We start from the raw sequence: 27,188 nt of genomic DNA, 5'->3' as shown, positions 1-27,188 counted from the left end.
TACTCATAAACTGAAGGTTCTTTTTCCTTTCGAAGTATATATTCTCAAGTATGCATCGTCTCGATTCGATTCCTTGAGTTCATCCAACTTGGTCAATGACAGATTATAATGCATTAGCAAAACAAAATCTAAACTGATTTTGTACACTGAATGATTTCAAGGAAAATCCACAACCAGATATCAAAATATGGATCTAATTCCATATATTGAATTATTTTGTAAGATATGTCTCTTTGCTGGCTTTCCAGCTTAAAACTTATACTTCTTAGAAAACAAAACTTATCAAGCAAAGTAAAAATCCCGACTCAGGGCACTTGCATGTAATCTCCAAAAAATAACTAAAAGATTTACTCCTAAGGTGGCATCGCTCAAACGTAGTAGCCGGTAAATGTAAATCCCCTTCCTATGATCTCACCGCCGCAGAACCAGGCGAAGCATTCAACGCCAAAAAGAGCAACAAGGCCAGCATTCTCCACATTCAGCTCCTCCTTGCTTTTTATTGCATTCTTGAAATGGCCAACTTCCTTCCAGAATGCTTCGTAACGAACTGGAATGCTGCAGAGAAAAAATTACGAGGAGCAAGTTTAAAAATCTGATAATTAAATAGCAAATTCTAATGTGATCCAGTATCTAATATGATGAAAAAAGCAACAAAATCTCTGGTCTAATGAACAGAAGATAAACTCATCTGATTATTATCAAGATATGTTGACGTTGGGTTTTCAGCAAAGATAGGATGGAACATCTTCTTGTAAGTTGTGAGTGTCAAAGAACATGTGCTCACTATTTCTTGACATACAGTAACTTGGTCAATCCGAGTTAATAGTTGAGAAAATTATGGAGCTTTATTTGGTTAGGTTAGGAGTCCTTGTTTAGTGCAATTAATTATGAAAACCTTATTTAGTTGACAAAGAATTTGTTACCATTTAGGACTATAATGAAATCCTAATTGATTTGGAATATCCCTTTAATCAGTTAATAGGCTGGATTAAAGGGATGAGTGTCTATATATTAGGAGGTCCCTGTACTCACAGAATTATCCTATTCTAGTGCAAAACCCTATTTCTGTGCACAAGGACTTTCGGCTGCTAGAGTGTAGAAGTTCCTCCTTGAAACCCTAGCAGTCATGGCTTCTTCTTCCTCCGCTTTGGAAGATAAGTTTATTTCCCTTTAATTGTTTGATTGGTTTATTGTAGCTATATTTGTTATATCTGTGATCCTAGTAACTTGTTGATTTTCAGATTACATCTTACATGTGGTATCAGAGCCACACAACAAGCTTAGGGTCCAATATAAAGGTATAAGCAAAATAATTTGTTTATAGAAGACTGATTCAATTGTTTGTTCCATGGCGACTCCATCAGAGCCACCCAACGTGGCTAGGGTTCTTTATTTTTACTAAAGGAACTGAGGTATATATTTGATTCTGGTTAAATTAATGCTTCCGCTATACTCTAACCAATTCTTCTGCAATTTCAATTGCATGATGAATAATTTCATGGTATTCTTCGAGTTGTGTTTGTTACATTTATGCAGAGAATTACATCCATTCAGAGTAATGAAAACACTTGGATGATCTTGGTTAAATGCTTCCGCAATCTTGAATGAGTTTGTTGTAAACTTGCTGCATATTTCGCACGCATCAAAACTGGTACTTTGCATATTGGCTAATTGCTTCCATCAGAATGGCATCAAATAGAAGGAGTATCAGACTTCAACAAATGAAGTAAAACTTTAGGAATCAATATCATTTATCTATCACTAAACGACTTGACAAATAAGTTGATGATTGATTTTATTTTGGATGAACCATGTGAGTGTTTGCTTAATGGTTCTTGGTTAGAGGTTCAACTAATTAACATAAGCTTGAGACGCAAATATTTTTCCGGCGGCTTTTGGCTCTATTCGGCGTTTTTCATTACAAATTCTCCCATATATGACTACTGTTTTGCTAAAGAAGTGAGTTTTCTCAGGTTTCTTTGTCTCCTATAAACCCTAAAATTATATATATATATATATATATATATATATATATATATACATACATATATATTGGTTCGACTAATTGATATGATTCTGGTGTTTTTTCTTGTTTCCGCTTATTGCCATATAAACTAGCCTTTAAATTTTTTAAATGTAGTAAGTTTGCTTGTATTCATATTATTTTGAGTTGATGGATCAAATTAATCTTATGGATACTGGTTTCCTAGGTGAGCCATCATAGAAGATTTTATCGGCTTTCATGCTTGCAAATTTTGAGTTACAATTGTTAATTAACATGTTATAAAAGGCATTCCCAATCTGTTTGTTTTCGATGAACCGATACTGGTGAAACTATTTGCAACTTATGTATATATAAACAAATTATTGTATTATGAAGGATTGCTTGCTGTCATAATTTTGATGTGTGGTTAATTACATTATTATGAATTGCTTTCAGTCAGTTCGTATTGGGGTTTTCAATTTTTTTAATAAATTGATTCATTGTGGTGTGATTTATTTCTTGCTAAACTTTTGTCAAAATTAATCATGCTAAATTATAGTCCTTCCAAACTATAATATTATAGGGGTATGACTCCATTAAATTCTCATTAAAAGGAAACCCATTCATGTCGATAACCTGGGCTTGATAGACTTCCATAACTCCAAATATTTTGAAATTCGGTCATGTCGTAATATTAAATGGATTGTAGACGTTGGTATCTTTCCACGTTTTTTTTTTGACAAGAAATGGATTTATGGTAAATTTTTAAGAGTGATACCATGTTGCTGGAACTCTGCGGATTTCTACAGAATAGTTTGTTTGTGATATTATTTTGATATATCAATGTAACTCATAAATTCATGAAATTTTAGTATGATATACATTGAGATGTTGTTTTTTTTTTAAATATGAAAATTTTCACAAGCATTGGTTTGAAAATGAATTTTTGGTGAATTTTTGATCTCGAGACTGTACTGAAGAATTTATGCAGTTTCTGCAGCACATTCCATTTAGATTTTATTTTTAGCTCACTTGTAAAATCGAACAAACTATGGAATTTTGAGTGATAGTAAATATATATGTCTACTCATTTCTGGAAATTTTCATGCACATTGGAGGAAGATTGAAGTTTTGGTGAATTATTTAATCTCGGGTATGTTTTGCGGAATTTCTGTTGTTTCAGCAGCACAACTTACTTCGATTTTGTTTTTAGTACACTTGTAAAATCTCAAAAATTATGAAATTTTGGGAATTAACAGTTTTTTATGTTTTCTTTATGTCTGAAAATTTTCATGCATATCGGATGAACAATGAATATTTTGTGAATTTGTAATCTCAGGTCTGTACTGAACATTTTCTGCAGTTTCTGCAGCACCTCTCTTTTCGAATTCATTTTTTGCTTGCTTAAAAATTTTAAAAAATCATGACATTTTGTGAAATAGTAGCCATATATGTCTAGTGCATACCTAAAAATTTTCATGACAATCTAAAGAGAATTGAGTTTTTAGTGAATTTGCAAACTAAAGTAGTACTGCTGAATTTTGGTACTTCAAAACTAGTTTTGTTATGTGATATTGTTTCACTGATTTGTGCACATCTATTGGTACCAATTATCATACAAGTTTATGGTTCTAATATGTCCTTATTTTATGCAAATTATCAATACTAATGAATTTTATAGACAACACTAACTAAATTTTGATTTAAAGATGTATGGGTTTGTTTTGTTTAAACCAATGTTTTGTTTGGTCATCAATTTTGATTATGATGATAATTGTCTTTTGAGAGAAAATTGGAAAGTGGCATCAATTTACTAATTGATCATTTTGGTCCCTATCGAATAACTGAATAACCATGTTTCCTCTTTCGAGAACTCTATTGTTCAATGTCAACAACGACATACTTTTGTGTCTGATTGAATCTTTTGAGAATCATTGAATATCCAACAAAATGGTTATTACGGTTCTAAATCAGAATTCTAATTTACATGGTGAATACTTTTGTCCCAGTGGGAATTTCAAGAAATCACTCACCAATTATAAGTTAGTATTATAGCAAATCATAAAGTACTTCTAACATATTTTCATCTGGCCAAAGCTGTTGAAGCTATATGTATTTTGTGTATTTTATGTTTTAGCTAGTTATGCAGGTATTTTCTTTGCATGATTAGTTTCTGCCCAAAGGTGTAACAATCATGCAATTTGCAATTGGTTCGATCCTCCACAACTCGACTACATCCATGATGAATCTTGCAGAATCGAGAATGAGTAGGTAAATTTGCCAATCTTTTGCCTTAATTTTCTGTGAGTTCTAAATTGGATTAAAATTATTGTTGAAAAATTGATGTTGTTGAGATATCTATGTGTTTACCTTAATTCTACTTTGTTTTAGAATTAAAACATAAATTTTGAGTTTGGATTCTCTTATTAGGTTTCATTTTAATTTATGACCTAATCTTTAACACATATATGAGTCTTCTCTCATACACTAAAATAAATTTCGTAGCCATTTGTTTATCTAATCACTTGTCACTTTTAGATCGATTAATAATGTTGAGATATTGTTCCTTATATAAGCCTAATTTTTGACACATATAGATTGGTTTATTCTGTCCAAACCAACTATTTTGTGACTCAACAAATTTGTTTAAGAAATTTTAATGTTTTGGGCATATTAAAGATTGTAAATTGGTTTTATTTAAATTATGATTAAATGTGAAATTTTGGTAGAGCTTACACTATCTTTATTGATCCAACTAGCCTATATTTTGTTATATGAAACCCACTGTCTCTAGTGTTTAATCTTGCAATTTGGAGTGTTTGCCCAAGTGGGAGAAATAATATATTATGGGCTTCACACTCATCGATTTCTGCATCCGAAGATAAGATGTAAATCATGATATTTGTTTATATTTTATTTGTTAAATGTAACTAACCTTGCAGGAAATTTTACTTTGAATCACTATCGTTATTTATCAATTTTGAACTGATAAATACAATACGACCAGATTTATATTCATGAAGGATTAATGGGTACATTTTGCTCAAAAGTGTTTTACTTATTAATTCTTGGTTGTTGTTCAAGAAATTGAACTTGTGATTTATATGTTATTGATGAATAATTAATCTGCTCAAAAGTGTTTTCTTATTCAGTACAACTATAAATCAATGTATAATGAAACATGAAATTGACAAGATTGCATATACTTCATCTGCTCAAAAGTGTTGAAGCTATATACGTTTGCCCTTGTATTTTATGTTTTAGCTATGCAAACCTAATATAATCAGATTCTGTCCAAAGATGATTCTGGAATTATATGTTTTTGTTGCAATCAGAAAACGTTCCGTTAAAGTTTTCTATTTCTGTCAAATGTTAGATGAACAAAACGGACCAAATGATTTTGTATAGTTTTTCAGTCACAAGAGTCACTTCCCTAAAGATATCTGGAATAAAGATGTTGAGCTCACAAATTTTATGTTTTAGATCCCATGACTAATGTCTTGCTAATAGGAGTATTTGAAAGGTATCTGTTTCATTTTGTAGACATTTACAAAGTTTTTTTTTACTCTCTTAATCAGTGGGAGTAATAATAATTTATGTAATTTTGTCTCTTTTAATCAGTGGGAGTAAGATATTACCTTTTGTGTTTAAAATTTGAAGTGTTAGTGACTAATATTTTAAGAATTTTTGTTTAAGTTTTGTTCATAAGTTTAATAAGAGGTCCTAATTTTGTAAATAGTATGTTGTATGTTACTTGTCCTCTTATCATTTTATAAATTGACAGAAAATATGAGCCATGCTTGCATGAGGCTCAGTTCAGGAGTTGATCTTTTGCTTATCAACCTGAATTTAACGAATGATGTCAGGCAACATTGTGCTTGTAATTTGATATTTGTGGTAATAGAGTAAACATGTAGAAGCAATTACATGTTATTTTCTATGATCCAATATTTAAACTACTAGTGACAAGTTGTTAAAGGTATAATTGCAAATTTTGGTGGGACTCAGTGATCACCTACCACTTAGCCAAATAAGGATCATGTTCTTGAACACTCAAGTGGGAGAATGTAAGTTGTGAGTGTCAAAGAACATGTGCTCATTATTTCTTGACATACAGTAACTTGGTCAATCCGAGTTAATAGTTGAGAAAATTATGGAGCCTTATTTGGTTAGGTTAGGAGTCCTTGTTTAGTGCAATTAATTATGAAAACCTTATTTAGTTGACAAAGAATTTGTTACCATTTAAGACTATAATGAAATCCTAATTGATTTGGAATATCCCTTTAATCAGTTAATAGGCTGGATTAAAGGGATGAGTGTCTATATATTAGGAGGTCCCTGCACTCACAGAATTATCCTATTCTAGTGCAAAACCCTATTTCTGTGCACAAGGACTTTCGGCTGCTAGAGTGTAGAAGTTCCTCCTTGAAACCCTAGCAGTCATGGCTTCTTCTTCCTCCGCTTTGGAAGATAAGTTTATTTCCCTTTAATTGTTTGATTGGTTTATTGTAGTTATATTTTTTATATCTGTGATCCTAGTAACTTGTTGATTTTCAGATTACATCTTACACTTCTAACACACGGTCACGATCCTACAGTTATTGTTTATCAGTTCGAGGATGCCTGTTTTAGCCAAACGTTTCTTAGCTAGCCACATTTTGTACATAATAGTACAACCTTCGTAGTTTGTAGTAGTAAAAGTTAGTGAAGACTCAAATCATAACGTGCCAATCTTAGAAAAGTTAGTGCAAGATTCAATTCAGCGTGCGTTCCTGAATCGTATCCAAGATCACAAAGAAGGTGGTACTAGTACTGCCGACAGCTGAATTGTCGGAACAAGAAGTTTGCACTGATCAAGTAGTTACAAGAGTTCATAAATAAAGAAAAGGAGCAAATGCAAAACCTGGCAAGACGAGTATAAAACAGTTGTTTTGCTAATGTTTGACATTTCTCAATGGTGGGGAGCTCCTGGACATGGTGCTTGTTCTGCTCTACCATCTGCTTGTAATATGTTCTTCCATTCTTGAATAAAATGTTTGACGCCTGAACCAACTTCGGTGGAAACTTTGATGCCATGGATACGAACCTAAAAGTAAAAATGGCGCATTAAATCAAACAACTGCAAGTACGCTCAACAACATCGTGATGATGCAAGACAAAAGGAGAAATTTCGATCAATATTGTACTCCAACAATATCCAAATCCTTTGATCATGATCTCCCACGCCAAATAAAAATACTTGAACAACGACAACCAAATACTTGTGGTGTTCATGCTTGTGCCCATCAAATCGTTGAGGACAATGAGCGCAATCCATTGTAACAGAACGAAATAAACTCTGGACAGTTTCTGAATCAATCAGACAATCTTCTCCAAGAAAAACTTAGCGACTTTTGAACAAGTACTCAATCTTGAACTCACAAGTTTAAAATCAAATTGTAGGATCGATGATCACGGTACACAACAACAAACCAACACAACCCGCATTATTCCCAACTCATTCAACACTCAACGTGGATATTCAAATTAAAATTATGAAGACAGAAAATTGATAAAACACCTTGAATTGTCTTTGGGATTTGGAGTGAAACAGAACCCTAAACGCCCGAGGAAGAAGCTGATCACTTGGCTACTATTTCGAAATTTATACTGTAAATGTAATTTGATATTATTTTCCTTATCCCATCCTTTTCCTTTTCTTTAATTATTAATTATAACTTATAAGTGGGTTGAATTTTGTAATCAACTCAAAAACTAACCGGCCGTGTTCATTTTATTTTTAAATTGGACATGTAACCTAATTCGTGCATGTCCTCAAATGCAAGATGGACTGGCTTTGGGTCCAGGATGTGAGTCCGAAACAAGATGGAGGTGCGTTACAAAGTCAGTCGGGCTTCTCTTCTCTCTCACAATCTCTCCACACCTCCTTCCGCCGATTTCATCATTTCCGAAATTGAAACATGACTACTTTGATTTTTCTGAGATTTAATTATGTTGCAAATAAGGGGTAGGTTTGTCACATAGCGAATTCGTAATGTGATGTTTGCTAATCAGTTAACTGTCTGCGAATTCATATGCTAATTTCATCTTTGCTTTGCATCTTGGAGGCCTCTTGACAACTGGAATACCTGATTATTCAGGACGTAAGTGCCAAGTAACCGAACAAAAAAACAAAGTGCACAAGAATGGCACTTACGTCCTGGAAAATGCGAGTATTCCATTCGTCAAAAGGCCTCCAATCTGCAAAGCAAAGATGAATTTAGCATATGCACTCCCATATGAATTCGCAGACAAGTAATTGATTAACAAACATCACATACGAATTCGCTGTGTCGAACCTACCCATTATTTGCAACATAATTAAATCCCAGAAAACTTAAAAATTGCAGATAAACTATGAAAAATATGGTATAAAATCAAATGGGCAAAGATTAAGGAATACTCCTCACAAGTCTGATTAGTCGCGTGATGAGATTAAGAAAGTAACATGTATGAGCTTATTACAAGTCATTTTATTCGACGTGAAGCTCAGTGACACTCCTCCCTCAGCTGCTTAGGGTCGATGCCAATTGTCGTAGGCAGGAGACTTGTCATTCAAGAAACACCAATTCATTTGTATCGTAAATCAAAACTGAAGAATTTGAGGCCTTGTCTTTAATCCAATGGAAGGGAAGCTTGTTAATTTTCACTTCAAAGCACGGCGTGCGTTAGAAATAATAACTTCCAGCTAAATCTAACGGAGTCCGACAGGAAAAAGGGAAACGAGGCTAGTGAATTGAACATCAGAACCGGGGTCCGACAGAAAACCCATGTATTTTCAAAGAGAAGCCTAAAGCAAACATTTGCTTTGCTTTAGTTTACAGAATCTCGAAGCTACAATAAATAATAAACATCCTTAATGAAATTTCAAGCATGACAAAGAATCAATAAAAAATGAACTGCAAGTTTCAACAGCTCTAATCCCACCAGGATTTTTTCAGTAAGGAAAAGAAAAGAAAAGAAAAGAAAAGAAAAGAAAAAAAAAAAAAAAGACACTAGATTTTAGCTGAAAACCTAATGGCAAATATTGAACATCCTTTTTAGTACTTGTTGCAGGAGAGCTACAATCACATTTTCTTCTCCACTTCAACCCAACACAAATTGCAAGACAACACCCCAAACATCTTCTCCTTCAAAGAAGATGAAGGTGCGGGCAAAAAAGATAACGAAATAAAAATGGAAGCGGGGTTGGGAGGGGGAAGAAAATGGAGACGCTACCCCCTGGAGGAACAAAATGAAGTTGCTTCTTCCTTGTGAATTCTGTGAGAGCCACTTCTGGCCCTTGAGAATGAAACCGTATGCAACAGGTTCAAGGGGGTGTCTTGAAATGTCAGAACTAATGTGGCCTCCAATTGACTGGTTGGTTGGAAAGCAATAGAAACCTTCTCCAGCAGCAACCTAAAAAGCTAACCGAAAACACGTTTCTTGTTGGACTGTCCTTATGCATAGTACATGTACAAGCTGTTAGCAGCAGCACAGGCTATTGAGTTCTCGGTAGGATGCCATGCCAAGTGCAGCAACTTTGTTGTGAAATCATAACAATTTCCGTTTGCATCAACCCCGGGGATTTCTGCTCCTGTGATAGATTTTGCATGGGGTAGACAAATAATATTCTTTTAAGTAAATTATACCCAAAAGAGAAAGGCCAACAAACCAAAGAATGTTCAGTGTTATCAAGTCAATGGTAAATGGCAAAGAGAAAGCACTTACCACGTCTGACAACTCGTGTTATGCTACTGCTTAGGGACCTAGAAGGCCTAGAAGGAGTCTGAACTTGTCGCCTAAAAAACCAGAGAATACATTATATAATCGTCAAAATTATCCATAAACTAAACTCCCAGTCAAGCTTCCTGATGTTATTTGAGTTAAACTTACCTCATTGGATTTTTGCTGGCTTCTAAGGTTGTTGCCTCAGTACTACCAGCGGCAGAGCCAAATACACGGAATAGATTGCTGAGATCACATTAATACATATTAACAAAACCCCAAATGATTTTTATCAAAATGATAGGAAACAGATACAAGGTACCAAAACACACCTGTACGAGCCCGTTGCCACTCGCGACCCATCACCACTCAGACAACACTCAAATTTATCGAAGATAGAGTCGTTCTCATATAAATCACACAGCTGGATACATTTAAACAAGATAATCAGGCTTAAGCCCATTATAGTAGGCACAAATTACATGTTCACCTTTCGTTTGATGACAAGAATCTCACCTTAGGTCTTAAATATTCATGAACCTGGAAGGTTTGGACCGGACCTGAATCCATGTTGATGTCCCATAACTGACAACCATGTGAACCAGTTCAGATAAGATAGCAGGGAGATAAAGATCCCACACACATCACATTATGGGAGAGCAAGACTTTATAGTTTAAGCAGCTACAATTTGACAGAAAAATCACACTACACCATCAATGCCAAGATCTCAGTTTTATGGGTAATGGAAATGTTAGGAAGGGTGCAGTCTTGGGTGAGGTTGTAGTTACTAGTTAATCACATTAATAATCCTCAATAGTCCTTTGAAATGGTCTGGGTTCATGAGTGTTATTGCACGAGCAACCTTCTACATGCATAACAAGTACACCCAGAAACATACAATAGACTCAAAACTAAGTAGAACTCAGAAAAAGAGCTAATCATTGTGTGTGTATCTGCAGGGCACGTATGCATGTGCCTCTGCTACCATTATTTCAACACCCAATAGCATCTACAGGGAAATAATTCATTCAGATTTCCGTATACTTGTGAAGGAAATGGTTTGAAGGCTTAGACCATATATGTAGCTTTCCAGACACCTAACGTATATAATATCATTTTGCCACACTATATCATTACACAGTTTTTATGATAAGATAAAGCAAGTGAAAACCAATATAAAAAATAAACAAACCTTAAGAGTCATGTAATCTCGGCTAAGTATATATCTTCCTTCCTTTCCAAACTTAATATCTGAGATTGAAGCAATAATCTCTGTGAAAAATGATCTAGCACCAGGTGCCTCCGGTTCCTCAAATCTGCACACAAGATAATTTAATAACAAATCATGTAGTCTACAAAGACAAACAACAAAACATTATGTATCATAACTGATGCTATTTTAACCAACATGTTGACAACCAACTAATTATTGAAGAGAATAGTATTTCCCTCTCTTTTCCCCCCGTTTAATAAACGGCAAGAAAAAGGTAATCAAAACATGTCATTCATCTCTCCAGTTTGCACTTAACACCCTTACTCTCTTGTCCCCCTATAGTTTTCGTGGTAGGTGGACTACAAGATGACAACAATTAAATAGAAAGACAAATGCTTACAATTTAGCATGAGAATCACACAAAGCGGACTGCCGCAAATCAATGAGTCGAATGGAGCCTTTGGAACTGCTGTAGGCTAACGTATTGCAATGGGTAGGGTGGAACTCTGCTGATGTTATCACCTCTGCAATAATACAAAATGGGAATTCAACAGGCATGCTAGTATTTTTGAACATCTAGCCAATCTTCAGGGCCGCAACAGTAGCACCGGAAGATGTAATACCGGAAGAAATTAAAACTTCTATATTTTGATCTTTTTAAACAGAGTCCAAATTGCAATTATTCCTGGGTACTTGAAAATTTGAATCTCAAAAAGCCCTCAGCTAGATGCACGAAGATGCACAGATGTGTCCCCGCACACATTTTGAAAATTATGGACTTCAACCCAACTTCAAGCACCATTAAAGTACTTTTTAAACAAGTTCCACTGAAACTTTTAATAACTTAAAATGTAAAGCAGAAAAAGAAAATTTGACTATGACTGGGAATATGAATATATTAATGAAGCTTACCGGTTAAATCTTCCATGTTTGCAGGCTTCACATCAACAATATTGAAACTTTGATTGCTAATTTCCAAGTTCCAAAGATTTATTCGCAGATCATCAGCCGATATAAAAGTTTCACCATCACTAGGAAAAATGTAAAAGAGAGTTGGCAAACATTTGTAGCAGGATGCCAAAAGTAGGCAAACAAAGTATCATAATTAAGATATGCGAAAAGCCAATGATTATGGTTCTTATCCAGTTTTACAGTTCAATGAACAACTATTTACCATTACAAACAAGAAATCCAGCTGCCGAAATTGGATGATGTTGTGCATGGTCAATTGAAAAATATGAATTGGTTATACATTTTAGCAAGATTAAAACAAGCATAAGGATTATAATGTTTAATAGTCATAAGGATGTTAGACAAACCCCAAAGTCAAATATAAAGCTATATGTACTACTAATGATGTCACAGACGAAAACTGAAAATACAATTTCAGTAAAAAATAGAGCCACCTGTTGTTTGAAATTGAATTGATATGATAATCATGAGCATGGGCATACACTCTTCGACATCTAGCGATTAGGCTAGTCTCATGGCTAGTTACCTACACAATCAAGTTTTAAAAGTTAGTTTGCGATGAAATTCAGAAAACTACAAATGTTAAAGAATCCAAAGAAGGGGAGAAAGGGGTAAAAAAGACACAGCAGGCATTGAAGTACCACAAGGAGAAGGTTTTAAAGATCCCAACTAGCTGAGTACAAGGATAATAAGCATAATGTGAATAATTTGAGTCTTCTAAAATAACCTCATTTGATAAATCAACACTCACCCATACACGCACGCACATAAATGCGTACACACATATGTATGGTTATATATCAGACAATAACACCAAATGATTAAATGAAACAGCATAACACAATGTGCTAAATTGCTAACATAAGACAGAATGAGAAAATGAAAATTGGGTTGAGTACTACCACCTGTGGCAATCGTAACGTGGGAATGCCTCCTGGTGGAAATGAAATGTCATTACTCAGACAACTGAATGATTTGTCTGGGCCTCCTCCATTTGCAAGATACGTTTTAGGGCTACTCAAATTACTTGAACTAGCAAGACTGCCATTTCCTACAGCTTTTGAAGGATCCACATTCATTTCAGAAATTTTCTTGACCTTCTTTTCTTGGACCTGTTCAACACTCAATCAAATAATGTAGAAAAGGTTTTTCGATAAAATGTCTTATTTGTCATCATTTATTTTTAATCTCCAGAAAAAAGAATATACATGTACCAGACAGTTATATGAAGTACATCAATAAATTTATATATACTGCATTACATCACATAGTGACTATCTCTAGAGCTATGGTAAATACGACCTCCTCTTACAAGCACAGGCTGTTCAGTAATCGAATGTTTCAATCTTTCTCAGGAAGTCAAAGAGTTAGAAACCTACACCTAGAGTGCATACAGCTATCTAGCACCGCGTCTATTCAAAGTCCAGACAATTGCATCTACAAACATAGAGCTATAAGCTGGTAATCCAAATCTTCAAGGGTAAATTACATAGTAGCCCCTCAGGTTTGAGGTCTATTCCCATACAACATCTTTAAAACATTTCACTTTCATACCTCACGTACTATTTTATTTCAAAATAATACCTCCATTACATTTTCCATCCATTGATCCGTTAAGTGCTGCCAAATGTGTGCCACGTGGCAAATTTTATTTTTATTAAAAAAAAACCTTAATCTTCTAAATAAAAAAAATAAAAAAGGTTAGAAAATCCAAATCCCATCACCCCACCCCCCACCCCCATACCTGAACCTTAAAATAAAAAAATAAAAAAAAATAAAAAAAGAAGAACCAGAAAACTTGGAACCCCGATCCCATTATCCCCCCCCCCCCCGGGGGCGGCAAAGTCCAAATCTCAGCAATGCCCCCCCTCCAAATCATCTTCCATCCGTCGTGCGCACCCATCCTCCACCTCCTCCTCTGCACCCATCTCCACCTCCTCCGCGCACCCATCTTCCCATCTTCTACTCCCCCAACCCGAGCCCAACCTGCATCCCAGAAAGAAGGAAAAAAAAAAAAAAAAACCCAAAGCACCCACCCTCCGCCTTGAGATGGGTTTTTTTCTTTTCTGGGTTGCAGGTAGTGGGTGCGGAGGAGGAGGTGGAGGATGGGTGCACAATGGGTTTGGGGAAGACAAGAGGGGGAAGAAAGGGGTGGGTTGCAAGGAAGGGGGGGTCGGGGAAGATGAAGATGGGTGTTTTTTTTTTCCCTCTCCTCTTCTTCTGGGTTGCAGGTTGCATGGGGGGGGGGTTGCGGGTTCAGCTTTTGTTTTTTGTTTTATTTATTTATTTTAATTTAGAAGATTCAGGTTTTTATAAAAAAAAATTAAATTTTTTTTTTGCCACATGGCATGCATTTGGCAGCCACGTCAGCACTTAACGGATCACTGGATAGAAAATCTAACAGATGTATTATTTTGAAATAAAATAGTACGTGAGGTATGAAAGTGAAATGTTTTAAAGATGTTGTATGGGGTTGTAATAGACCTCAAACTTGAGGGGCTCCTATGTAATTTACCCAATATTCAAATATTCAAGGTCCTCAAAAAGACCCCAAGTAAAAGAGCTGCATATATTCTCGTATTGATTATGACTTATACCATATACAGGTAAGCAGACACACAGGCTAGGCAGTTCAAAAAAATTGGGCACCGTTTCTCTCATGCTGTCGCCCACAATTCTAAAAAAATTTAAACTGCTACAGGAGTGTTGCTTTCATACCTTCCAAAACTTAATTGTTTTATCATTCGTGGATAGGAGAAACAGGGCACCATTAGCTGTTTGGCACCATCTGATTTTGTTGATTTTCTCCTCTATTTCCAAACTCTTCAGATAGTCAAACTGACAAAAGAATATGCACAGTGACCAATTTCAATACATAGACCAAAGGTAAATAAATAGTGAGGTGCTATCCACCCAACCCCTTTTGACCTTCTACACACAGCTCAATTTCCAGCCATCGGATCAAAGGATAGAAATTAACAAGGGTTGTGTTGAAGGTAAAAAGGGGTGTGTGGATAGCACCACCCAATTAGTTATGATGGTGTGGTAATGCATTAGTAACCGCAAAGAAAAGAATACCTCAGGTTCATGGCTCTGAAACTCTGTTTTGTAACGGAACTCAGGATGCCTACTAACTGAATAATCCATCCTCTCCAAATCCCTTCTGGAGCCACCATGCTACACATTACAGCATTCAAATACAAGTTAAAATTGCAGAAAACAAAAAAATATGGCATATAAACCTTGAAATAACAGAAAAGACTTGCAAGTGAAGAAAAACACACATCTTTCAAATCTGTTCTCTCAAAGAGAACAACCCGGCCCCCACGGTCACCAGTAGCAAGATGGTCCCCAGTTTTATCAAATTCAATAGCAGAAATAATGTCAACTGCAAAACAAGAAAAACCAGATGATAAGTGAGAAGTTTTAATGTTGTCCTCATATTATTAGAAAGAAGAAAGTATAAAGATTAACTTACCAGATTTGTCTAAAATGCTACACTAAAAAATATGTAACTGGGAACAAGTCAAACACTAGAATTTCACTTATCATAATTCCTCCCAACTATAAACTTTTACAGGCTAATTATCCTTCTAAACAGACACAAGAATTCATTCCTACCATGTCAATGCTGTGTGCCAGCCATGAACCTCAACTAGCTAGGCTCTGCTATATGAATCTAAACTTACCCTTACCATCTGTTTTGTATTGTCTGCGTACAAATTCATTACTTGTTAACCGTCCGTATTAGTCTTCCCATCTAACTCTTTTGTCATTGATCCTTCAGCTCAATTAAAAATAAACCCTTAGGGTCTGTTTTCCATTTTTTTTTTTCATCCCACTGCAGCTACAATATTCATAATGCATCCATTCATCTGTTGAAAAACTATCCTCATTTACAAGCACTGAGAGTCTCATAAGTCATAGCAGAACCCTTCTTCGAACTCTAGTTCATAGTAGTAAACATATTAAGTTTTTCCACAGTTCTAACATACAACAATCCAGAATTTGATTGGCTCATCTTTAGCAACGTAAATTGTGAGGGGAAAATGTATTGACTGCAACAATTAGAGTGGGGACATGGCAATACTATTATAACATGCCAAAAAACCAATGCCTATGCAAAATTCTTCTAATGACCAAATGAGAATTACTGTTGGTTCTGAAAATACTCACAAATTGTTCATTTCCAACTGCATCACTAATCAACTTCTTCCAATACCTATCCCGGCCAATTAGTGGCAACCCAACCTAAGTAACTGACTTTCTTACCACATAAGTAACCAATGTGTAAGTAACTACGCCAAAATCTAGAGCGCTATTCAGTAGACGCACAAATTACTATAATGTAGTTACATTTTTCGCCTTGGTAACATATAGATTCATGACAGATATATACAACTATTTAACCGATAGAGGAAAGACACCTAAACACTGGCATTTTGATTGAAGTCCTACTACTTCCAGCAGGCACAGAACAGTCCAATATCAAAACAAGGAATGGACAACAACAATGATGCAAAACTATATCGCAAAAATAGGCATGTTAACAACTTAAAAGAACCATTTATACGACCAAACAAGTGAAACATTAACTAAAATCGCAAACAGAAACCACCACTCACTAAAGCAAGCTCAGTTCCACACTGTTTGTTCATAAATCCAAAACAAAAAAAAATGCAACCTATACTCACATGCACATCTCTCCACCAATTTCAGACATAAAGTCCGCTACTTTCCCCAAATCAGAGCAAAACCCCCACAATCAAACACTCATCATTCCACGACCTAGATGCCGAAACACTAATTACTCAACGACCATGATCCATAACAGATCGAAAGCTAAAAAACTAACCATGAATGCAACACTTGAACAAAAATATCGATTGGATCCAAAAGGGTCGTGAAAGTTTTGAACAAAATACCTTCCTGAACTTCTTCACCGGCCGTACGCTCGCCGAAGACCTGAGAGAATTTCCATTCCAGAGGCGGTGTAGGAACCCCCGGAGCTGCTGCGACGACCTCATCGCCCCCGTTCATTTCTCGGACACAAGCAGAATCGAATTTACAACGGCCCAGATTACCCAAACCCCAAATTTTCCACCAATCCAATCAGCTTATCGAAGATCGCTATCTGGGTTTACAAGATCAGAGACAGTAGTGGAAAACCCATATCCGAAAAACGAAATAAACAATCACAATGGTTTCTGGGTATTTTCCAATTCAACCATTTCAATACAAAAACAACAAAAGGCCTCTCTCTTTGTTCTATCTCTCCAGTACACGAGCTCGCTCTCTCTCCCCTCTCTCTCTCTAGAAGGAGAAAATTGGGATTTTCATATTAATTTATTTGGGAGAGATTTAAAACGACAGAGCAAATCCTTCTTTTGGCTTCTGAGACCAAAAAACACACTTCTCTCTGTGTGTTAAGTAGGTTCTCTCGATTATGGCCTTCTCTAGTTTCCTCTTTTTTTTTCTTTTTTTTTTTAATTTTTTTAATTTTTTAATTTTTTTAATTTTTTTTGTGTTTTGGGAGACTTGATATAAGATCACCTTGTAAAGTGACAGATGGACGGCTGAGAGACTTTGGTTGGGATGTGGGACCTTGGGAGCAAAAGGGTAGTGAGAGTGGTGTGATTTAATTGGTTGGTGAGGAGGTGCAGTGTTGTAAGCAGGTGAGTTTAAAATTAAATAAGGGTAAAGGGAGAAAAGGTGATTGTGGGAAGAGAAAAAGATGAGATTTCCTCAAATGACATGCAAGACCTTCTCATCATTTGGAATTTTGTGTTATTGTTATTTTCATGTTATAATTTTCTAACAAAAAAAAATATTTGGCTTATTTGGTGGAGATTTGTCATTGAATGCATGAAATCAGTATTATGGAATGTAGAAGGGCAAATATGCATCTAGATGTATAAAGTCTCATTAACATGATCTTAATCTTCCCACAGTGAGTGATGGATTGATTTTGACCATCCAATCTAATGACTTTGTTTCTACATACTTTTGCAAGTTCTGCCTAGATGTCCACTTGAAGGAAGTCATGTCATATGAAGGACCTTGCTCTAGCTCAATTAAAACTAGAATGTAAATTTGAATCAAATGTATGTTTATGTCATTCATTGTTATGGATTTTATTCGCCAAAACACCAAAATGTATATGTTATTTGTTCTATGAAGAGGCAAAACATAGCTCCATGATAGTTAGGAAATGAGCAAAATGAGAAGATGGGGATATGAATTCACCGTGTAATGGTTTATAAGAGTATCTCCACCTCATGGTGGAGAGCAATGACAACTCGAGAGAAAGGGCAATGAATGCCTTTGCTATTTAGGGTTGGTTTGAGATTGTGGTGCTTTTAAAAAATGAAGCTTATTAAAAAATTTGGGACATCAAATGTATTTGGTAAAACAAAAAAAAGTGTTTAAAAAAAAAAAAAAAAACTACAATCAATGACAGTAGAAAAGCAAAAGCAGAGTCTACCATGCTTCTAAATTTTTTTTTTTTTTTAAAGCATAGCAGTCAGTGTTCATTTAATGAAATTTTCAAATAGCAAATATACCCCCATATATTTTACAAAATTACAATCATCACCCCTACATTATTCTCTTTGACAATTATTATGTCACATTAAATATTATATTCTTGGGAACTGTTATCAGCACTCCAAAAATCTCATTCTACACTCATCACAAGTGTATTTTTCATTCTAATTATAGAAAGTTTGGAGTGCTAAATGAGACTTTTGGGGCACGTTTGTTTGACAGGATTAAGAGGGCTTGGACTGGACTAGACTATAGTTCGACGTTTGGTGTGCATCCGGATTAGCTTTAATGAGCTTAACCCGGACTCGCTTGCACTAACTGCCTCCTTAGCCGTTCTTAACGAGCAACCCCAAAATTGGGCGGATTCGTAAGCCAGAGAAAACCGAGAGATTTTCTGCGTTGTCCCTTCGTCCAGTCCAAGCCTTTCGTCCTCATCTCTACGTTCCCTCAACGTCGTCCTTGCCGTGCTCCCTCATCTTCGTCCTCCTCACCCTCATCTCTGCGTCTTCCGATCTCTGCATCTGCTCGCCCTCATTTGTATGGTAAACTTCGATTCTTCTATTAATTTCATGTATTTGTGTTGCAGATGGTAATTTTACTGAGCTTTATTTGATTTTGTTGTTTTGGGTTTGATAATTTTTGAATCATAGAGATCTGCACTTGAATAAATTAGGGTTTTGATATTTAGGTGAAATTGAAATTAGAATTTGGGCTTTTCATAAGATGAGATGGAACTTGGGAATTTAGGATGTCGTCAAAGTTGTAAAACTTGGAAGTCCTACCCACATGTTGTTTTCGATTTTTAAGAATTGGGGTTTCAACAATGGGAGTACTCTGTGTGTGTGTGTGTCTGCGCGTGTGTGTGTGTGTGTTAGTGTACTCTGTGTGTGTGTGTGTAATTTATGTGTATGTCATTACCAAAAATCCTCGTCTCTAAGCATACTCTCTCCAAACACCTCTTTCACTGTATGTTTCTATCTGCCAAATTAGGATAAATTGATGAGTTAGTGCAGAAGAGTTTCATCTTCTCGATTTAGTGTTAAAGTCATGTCATTCACTAGAAGGCCTTTCACTGCCAAATTAGGTTAATCGAACATAACTGGGCATAGTTGTTTTGGTATGCTTTAGCTCATATCGAAACATTTGTGTAATTTTTATGTGTGCGTGTGTGTGTACTCATTAACGTGGGGGGGGGGGGTATGTGTGTGTGTGTTTGTGTAGTGTGTGTGTGTGTAATTTCTCTCTGTGTGTGTGTGTGTGTGTTTGTGTGTACTCATTAACGTAAGGGGGTGTGTGTGTGTATGTGTGTTAGTGTACTCTGTGTGTGTGTGTGTGTGTTTGTGTACTCTGTGTTTGTGTAATTTCTCTGTGTGTGTGTGTGGTTGTGTACTCATTAACGTGGGGGGTGTGTATGTGTGGTTGTGTACTCATTAACGTGGGGGGGGGGGTATGTGTGTACTCATTACTCTCTGTGTGTGTGTTTGTGTGTAATTTCTGTGTGTGTGTGTGTGTGTGTTTGTGTGTACTCATTAACGTAGGGGGTGTCTGTGTGTGTGTTTGTGTACTCTGTGTGTGTGTTTGTGTACTATTTGTGTGTGTGTTGTACTCTGTGTTTGTGTTATTTCTCTCTGTGTGTGTGTGGTTGTGTACTTATTAACGTGGGGGGGGGGGGTGTGTGTGTGTGTGTTTGTGTACTGTTTGTGTGTGTGTGTGTGTAATTTCTCTGTGTGTGTGTGTGTTTGTGTGTACTCATTAACGTGGGGGGTGTGTGTGTGTTTGTGTACTGCCTGTGTGTGTGTGTACTATGTATGTGTGTGTAATTTCTGTGTGTGTGTGTGTAATTTCTGTGTGTGTGTGTGTGTGTGTGTTTGTGTGTACTCATTAATGTGGGGGTTGTGTGTGCGTGTGTGTGTGTGTGTTTGTGTACTGCCTATGTGTGTGTGTGTGTACTGTGTGTATGTGTGTGTAATTTATGTGTGTGTGTGTGTGTGTTTGTGTGTACTCATTACTCTGTGTGTGTGTTTGTGTACTGTGTGTGTGTGTGTGTATGTGTGTACTCATTAATGTGGGAGGGGGGAGCGAGAGAGGGTGAGGCAGGGAAGGGGGTATGGTTGGTCTAGAATTTTTGTTCCAACTGGAAGTTCTCCCTGCAACAATCTCTCTGCTTATATTCTAATGTTGCGGTTGAGTTTCATTCAAAAGATTAGTGTCCGGTTTGAACTATTTTGTTTGTCCTTACTTAATTGCTCACTTTTGATCTTGAACTAGAACGGATGTTTTTTTTGTGGTCTGTGAGTTTAGTTGGTGTGTTTCTGTGTGTGTAATTTCTGTGTGTGTGTGTGTGTGTGTGTATCTTTAGTTGGTGTGTGTGTGTGTGTGTGTATTCTGCACTGGAAGAGTGTGTGTGTACTCTGTGTGTGTGTGTAATTTCTGTGTGTGTGTGTGTTTGTGTACTGCCTGTGTGTGTGTGTACTCTCTGTGTGTGTAATTTCTGTGTATGTGTGTGTGTGTACTGTGTGTGTGTAATTTCTCTCTGTGTGTGTGTTTGTGTACTGCCTGTGTGTGTGTACTCTGTGTGTGTGTCTAATTTCTGTGTATGTGTGTGTGTGTGTGTGTGTTTGTGTACTGCCTGTGTGTGTGTGTGTACTGTGTGTGTGTGTGTAATTTCTGTGTATGTGTGTGTGTGTGTAATTTCTATGTGTGTGTGTGTTTGTGTATTGCCTGTGTGTGTGTGTGTACTCTGTGTGTGTGTGTAATTTCTGTGTATGTGTGTGTGTGTTTGTGTACTGCCTGTGTGTGTGTGTACTCTGTGTGTGTCTAATTTCTGTGTATGTGTGTGTGTGTAATTTCTCTGTGTGTGTGTGTGTTTGTGTACTGCCTGTGTGTGTGTGTTTGTAATTTCTGTGTATATGTGTGTGTGTACTGTGTGTGTGTAATTTCTATGTGTGTGTGTGTTTGTGTACTGCCTGTGTGTGTGTGTACTGTGTGTGTGTGTGTACTATGTGTGTGTGTAATTCCTGTGTGTGTGTGTGTGTTTGTGTACTGCCTGTGTGTATGTGTACTGTGTGTGTGTGTAATTTCTGTGCGTGTGTGTGTTTGTGTACTGCCTGTGTGTGTGTGTACTCTGTGTGTGTGTCTAATTTATGTGTATGTGTGTGTGTGTGTGTAATTTCTGTGTGTGTGTGTGTTTGTGTACTGCCTGTGTGTGTGTGTACTATGTGTGTGTGTCTAATTTCTGTGTATGTGTGTGTGTAATTTCTGTGTGTGTGTGTGTGTGTTTATGTGTACTCATTACTGTATGTGTGTTTTTGTGTACTCTGTGTGTGTGTGTGTATGTGTGTACTCATTAACGTGGGGGGGGGGAGCGAGAGAGGGTGAGGCAGTGAAGGGGGTAGGGTTGGTCTAGAATATGTGTTCTAACTGGAAGTTCTCCCTGCAACAATCTCTCTGCTTATATTCTAATGTTGCGGTTGAGTTTCATTCAAAAGATTAGTGTCCGGTTTGAACTATTTTGTTTGTCCTTACTTAATTGCTCATCTTTTGATCTTGAACTAGAACGGATGTTTTTTTTGTGGTCTGTGAGTTTAGTTGGTGTGTTTAGTTGGTGTGTTTCTGTATGTGTGTATCTTTAGTTGGTGTGTGTGTGTGTGTGTATTCTACACTGGAAGTGTGTGTGTGTGCTCTATAAGTGTGTGTGTGTATTTAGTTTATAACCATGATATTACAATGTGAATGTTTTGTATGCTGAACTGCAATATTCTGTGGTTGTTGGTTGCAGAGAAGAGGAGCATAAACGGAAGGATAAGGCTAAGACTACTGCATTACAGGTGTCCTTTAATTTCGCTTTTAACATGCAATGCCTAGCAATTGTGACTTGACTGGTTATTTTTTTTGTTGATCCAACATTAATTGTGACTTGGCTGGTTATTTTTTGGGCTGTTATTGCAGTTACTTGTTTCAGAATTCTTTGTATACCGTTTATTTTGATCTAGTTCATTTCGTATCATATTCACTTCATTTCCATCACCCTTAATAACAGTAAATATTACATATATAATGTCCTTATTTAATTTTCCTTTTTTTTTGTTTGGATAGATATGGATCGAATGAAGCTTTTATTGATGTTATTGTTAGAGATGTCTCATTTAGAGACAATTTGCATTTGTACGATTCTTGTGTTGATGATGGTAAGGGCCAAACAGAGACATGTTGAACGACCCACTTTGACTAACCGTTCACTTGTTAGACGAGAGATTAGTTTGTGTTATCTGAATGGTATAATAGGGAATACTGATATTGAATGTGTCAACGAATTGAGAATGGATAGAAGGACTTTTGCCATATTATGTGACTTACTTCGTCAAGATGGGAGGGTAAAAACTGATGGTTTGGTGTCTGTAGAGGAGCAGGTGTGTATGACTTTACAAATACTAGCACATCATACTAAGAATCGTAGTATTGGCGGTAGATTTTATAGGTCGGGAAAGACTATAAGTAGGTATTTCAATAGCGTATTGCAAGGAATTTTGCGATTACAAGGTATCCTACTAAAAGTCCCTCAACCTGTGCCTATTGATTTTATAGATCCTAGGTGGCGATGTTTTAAGGTATGATAATTTTTTTTCATTTTCCCTAAGCTTTAACTCTTCATTCCCTTTGTATAAATTAACAAAAGCTTAATTTTTTTTTTTTTTTTTTAGAATTGCTTGGGAGCAATAGATGGAACACACATTGATGTGCATGTACATGAAATTGACAAACCAAGATACCGAACAAGAAAGGGTCGAGTCGCAACTAATGTGTTAGGTGTGTGTTCAGGAGATATGCAGTTCATATATGTGTTTCCGGGGTGGGAGGGTTCCGCATCAGACTCTAGAGTGCTACATGATGCAATTACTAGGCCTAATGGTTTTAAGGTACCAACGGGTAAGAGTATTAGTTAGTCTCAACTTTGTAAGTTAGGTCTAGTTTTGTTTGTTAACTACAAAACACTAATAACGTTTTTTTTATTAGGTTATTATTACCTTGTAGATGGTGGTTATACAAATGGTGAAGGATTCCTTGCACCCTATAGAGGAATACCTTATTATTTATCTGAATGGGAGGGACGAACGCCTTCTAATAAGGAAGAGTATTTTAACATGAAGCATTCTAAGGCAAGGAATGTAATTGAACGTTGTTTTGGCTTGCTAAAAGGAAGGTGGTCGATACTAAGAAGTCCATCTTTCTATCCGATAAGGACACAAGGTCGAATAATTACTGCTTGTTGCCTACTACACAATCTTATTAGGCAAGAGATGTCTGTAGATCCACTGGAAAATTTGCCAATAATACAAGATGGACAAAATACAGAAGAAGGTGAATATGTTGGTAGTGTTGAAACATTTGACCAGTGGACTGCAAAGAGGAATGCCATGGCTCAGGAAATGTATAATGAGTGAAGAGCAATTAGGAACCAGCAACCGAACTAGCTATATGTGTTAATGATAACATTTTATTTTAGTATTCCTTTTTATCATGCATTTGTTGGATATTAGCATAATTATTAGATTGCTCATCAGTGAATGTTAAAACTTTTTTATTGATTGGATGGTATGCAAATTATTAGATTGCTAGTCATCTTCACCCAACAGAGAACCAGAACACCATATATCATGCACGTGAAGAACTTAAGTGACATTTTCCATGGCAATTTTACTTGCTTCAGACAAATATCTAATATGAGTTCCGTTTTCTTAAACTCTATAATCCAAGAAAACTATCATTAGTTAATGTTCGATTTTATTGCATAAAGTTTAGGATCACTCTATTACACAAGTATCTTTTCATGACATTTGTAGCATTACTTTATTACACAATGGCAAAAATTTGTAGTCCTAGTGTAAGCAAACACAAATCTGATGAACAATACTGTTTTTATTATCCTGCTTCTTAGTCCGACACTGCACCAAACGCTTCACTAAGTTAGTCTAGCTTAGTCTAGTCTAAGCCCGTCCAGCTTAGTCCCTGCAGCTAGTCCAGTCCGAGACAGTCCAGCGCAACAAACGCCCCCTTGGAGTACTAATAACAATTCCCTATCCTTTTTAGTCATTTAACATATTCACAGCAATTTATATAAAAGTTTACCAAACACTCAGACACTATTTTTTTTTCTTTTGTTAAAATCACTTTACAAAAAAAGTTGGGAATTGTTATTAGCACTCCAAAAATCTCATTCTACACTGCAAACTTTCTATATTAGGAAAGAAAAATACACTTGTGAGGATTGTAGAATGAGATTTTTGGAGTGCCAATAACACTTCCCAAAAAGTTTACCAAACGATCAATAACTTCATTTTACTGTTGTCTATTTAAAAAAAAAAAAGCATAACAATACCAAACCAGCCTTAACTCTATACAATAATTGCCTTTGTGCAGGTCCACCTGTTTGGAAAGAGAAATGGTAAGGGCAATTACTATTCACAAATACAATTTTTATTTTTTAATATTGTCTACGTCTTTATCTCACATATCATTATCGCGTAGATTTTTTAGTAATCTTAAGTTTAATTTTGCAATTGTGTTGAACTTTGTAAGATTTTTAAAGTGTGAACTTTGTAAGTTTTTCTTAAATATATATATATATATATATATATTTGGATTTTTTAGAGTTGGATTAATCATAGCCGTTGAATTGCTCTAAAAAATGGTCTACTAGGCTTTTATTGGGGGGGGGGGTGGGGAGTGTCCTGCCCCTTGTCTGTTGAGCTTTCATTCGGGGAGTAAGCCCTTGCAATTATTGCAGGACCAACTACCTTCAACCCAATTGCCTCCCATTTTTCTTATTGGTGGAGCAACATGTAGAGCAAATGGCACTTGAACTCAATTTCTAGCTTGTTGGAGATGCTGTAAGGCCATCTCCATGGTCTAAAAGCCAAAAAATCGCCTGATTTGCCTAAAAACTCATCTTTAACTAATTGCTAGGCTATAATTTTATGGAGCCCAACATGGCATTTTTTGGCCAAAGGGGCATTAAGCTGGCCAAATGCAATCCCTCTCTTAGCCACTTTTTTTTTTTGGGCATAGCTCCTTAATTGCAATAACTAATTCTAATTCAACGGTTAGATTTGAAAACATCCAATAGTAGTTTTATTAAATTAACCAATAACTTTAAAATATAAACTCAAAACTAATAAATTATTGAGGGGGCTTGATGCGAAATATATAAGCACACAAATTAAACCCTCTTTTTATCAATTGTAGTAAAGAATGTAAGTAGGGATCGTTCTAGGCCGGGGATTAGGAGGGATTGCTAAAACATTTAAAACTGACTCAAAAACGTAAAACAAAGTTTAAAACACTAAGCTAGACTCAATGAATGCAAAACTAAACTATAAAACACTAAAACAACTCAAAAGACTCAAAACAAGCTAAAAACGCTCAAATCTGCCTAAAAACACAAATTGGGTAGATTTGGATTCTAAACACAATTTTGGACGAATTTTGGTTTTCCTTTGACTCAAGACACTTAAAAACACAATCTAAAACATATTCTAACTAATTTAGACACTTTAAAGTAAAGGGGGGGGGGTTTGGTTTTGACGAATTTGAAAACAAAACAAGTAAAGTAAAGAACTAATGAAATCTGGACGAATTTGAGTAAAGTGAATGGATAAAAGGCTAGCTAGGAGGTTCTTCTCCACACATGTCACACTTGCATATAAAACGATTTCCAATTGCTTTTCAATAAACCACGAATTCCCAAAGCCCTAGATTAACCGTGAATTGCACTAATTAACCCTCAGATTTTCTTGAAGTTATTGAATTGGATGATTGCATACGACAACCCAAAGTATTCCCCACAAGTTCCCCACATGAATTGCATAATAGAGATACAAGCAAAGATCATTAAGTTCTATGAAAATCATAAGCATTGACGAGGCACTTGTTACTATGAATTGCATGAAACTTATGCCAAGAATTTACTTAACGCGATTGTGATTAGCAACCTTCACTACTCATGAATATAAGTTCATACCGATTAGGTGAAACTCCCTTATATCTTAGCATCAGATTTATGCATGAAAATTAAGCGTGCACTCTCAACCAACACACACAAATCAGTTTTAATTCATATAGATAAGCAAATTGAATTCACAACTTATGAAACACAACTGAAAGTAATCAAATCATATATCAAGCATGAACATGGTTTCGAATTCCCCCTTAGCCACGGGGGGTTTAGTTCCTCATGCGCACAAAGCAAAGATAAACAAATTTAGACATTGAAAACAAAAGAAAGAAAACACCTAGACGCTCCAACTTGAACAGCAAGCACATCCACGATTTTCCTTCTTCCTCTTTGTTGCGGCACAAGGCTTGGGGACAGGTTTTGGGGGTTATGTGTATGGAAGAATGGATGGGAGATGGTATGGTAGTGTTCAAGATAGATGGGAGGTGCGGCAAGGGGTGTAAGCCATCAGGAATTATGGAGGGATGTGTATGGATGTATGCAGCAGAGAACAAGGGATGAATTTCTGGTGTGAATGATGTATATGGGAGGTGGTAGTTCGGCCAAAGCTGAAATATGAATATATATATATATATATATATATATATATAGGCACATAAAACCCTAGGGAAATCAGGTTAGGACTTGGTCTTAGCAGAAAATAAGGATTAGGGCCCAAACAATCAAAATCCAAAGGGGAAAAGGCTAAGAGGATGCGGTAGATATGTAGGAAAGG

The 27,188-nt window shown here is 36.1% G+C and overlaps 3 protein-coding genes across 4 annotated transcripts; 1 reads left to right on the top strand and 2 right to left on the bottom strand.

The window, feature by feature from the left end:
* Positions 1-368: 368 nt before the first annotated feature.
* On the bottom strand, positions 369-7,560 carry LOC126612657 (uncharacterized). The gene is made up of 3 exons (XM_050281117.1): positions 7,545-7,560; positions 6,888-7,070; positions 369-555 (listed from the first exon to the last, which is right to left on the bottom strand). Exons 2-3 carry the CDS (start codon positions 7,058-7,060, stop codon positions 369-371), a joined length of 360 nt encoding a protein of 119 aa, XP_050137074.1. The 5' UTR covers positions 7,061-7,070; positions 7,545-7,560.
* Positions 7,561-8,759: 1,199 nt separating this feature from the next.
* LOC126612656 (serine/threonine protein phosphatase 2A 55 kDa regulatory subunit B beta isoform-like) lies at positions 8,760-17,326 on the bottom strand. 2 transcript variants are annotated; one of them, XM_050281115.1, is made up of 14 exons: positions 16,842-17,326; positions 15,201-15,304; positions 14,995-15,093; positions 14,635-14,754; positions 12,819-13,028; positions 12,351-12,442; positions 11,857-11,975; positions 11,345-11,468; positions 10,924-11,047; positions 10,247-10,315; positions 10,063-10,154; positions 9,899-9,976; positions 9,734-9,804; positions 8,760-9,599 (listed from the first exon to the last, which is right to left on the bottom strand). In XM_050281115.1, the coding sequence occupies exons 1-14, from the start codon at positions 16,954-16,956 to the stop codon at positions 9,463-9,465; spliced, it is 1,554 nt and encodes a 517-aa protein (XP_050137072.1). In that variant the 5' UTR covers positions 16,957-17,326; the 3' UTR covers positions 8,760-9,462. The 2 variants fall into 2 exon arrangements, with proteins under 2 accessions (XP_050137072.1, XP_050137073.1); XM_050281116.1 differs by having other exon boundaries at positions 12,822-13,028.
* Positions 17,327-23,064: 5,738 nt separating this feature from the next.
* Positions 23,065-23,978, top strand: LOC126612655 (protein ALP1-like). The gene is made up of 2 exons (XM_050281114.1): positions 23,065-23,388; positions 23,476-23,978. Exons 1-2 carry the CDS (start codon positions 23,286-23,288, stop codon positions 23,901-23,903), a joined length of 531 nt encoding a protein of 176 aa, XP_050137071.1. The 5' UTR covers positions 23,065-23,285; the 3' UTR covers positions 23,904-23,978.
* Positions 23,979-27,188: the final 3,210 nt, after the last annotated feature.

The sequence above is a fragment of the Malus sylvestris genome, chromosome 17 (assembly GCF_916048215.2).
Source record: "Malus sylvestris chromosome 17, drMalSylv7.2, whole genome shotgun sequence".
NCBI lineage: Eukaryota > Viridiplantae > Streptophyta > Magnoliopsida > Rosales > Rosaceae > Malus > Malus sylvestris.
Note: the sequence above shows the minus strand (reverse complement) of the source record. Positions and strands in the feature narration are given on the sequence as shown.

What these genes read in the sequence shown, in the direction of transcription:
- LOC126612657 (XM_050281117.1), bottom strand. Translation starts at nt 7,060, where the DNA reads ATGGCATCAAAGTTTCCACCGAAGTTGGTTCAGGCGTCAAACATTTTA. An exon ending in TTTTATACTCGTCTTGCCAG is followed by an intron (nt 556 to 6,887) that starts GTTTTGCATTTG and finishes TTTTCTCTGCAG; the next exon opens with CATTCCAGTTCGTTACGAAG.
- LOC126612656 (XM_050281115.1), bottom strand. Translation starts at nt 16,956, where the DNA reads ATGAACGGGGGCGATGAGGTCGTCGCAGCAGCTCCGGGGGTTCCTACA. An exon ending in CGGTGAAGAAGTTCAGGAAG is followed by an intron (nt 15,305 to 16,841) that starts GTATTTTGTTCA and finishes CTTGTTTTGCAG; the next exon opens with TTGACATTATTTCTGCTATT. An exon ending in TTCAGAGCCATGAACCTGAG is followed by an intron (nt 14,755 to 14,994) that starts GTATTCTTTTCT and finishes TTCTTTTGTCAG; the next exon opens with TTTGACTATCTGAAGAGTTT.
- LOC126612655 (XM_050281114.1), top strand. Translation starts at nt 23,286, where the DNA reads ATGCAGTTCATATATGTGTTTCCGGGGTGGGAGGGTTCCGCATCAGAC. An exon ending in TGGTTTTAAGGTACCAACGG is followed by an intron (nt 23,389 to 23,475) that starts GTAAGAGTATTA and finishes TTTTTTTATTAG; the next exon opens with GTTATTATTACCTTGTAGAT.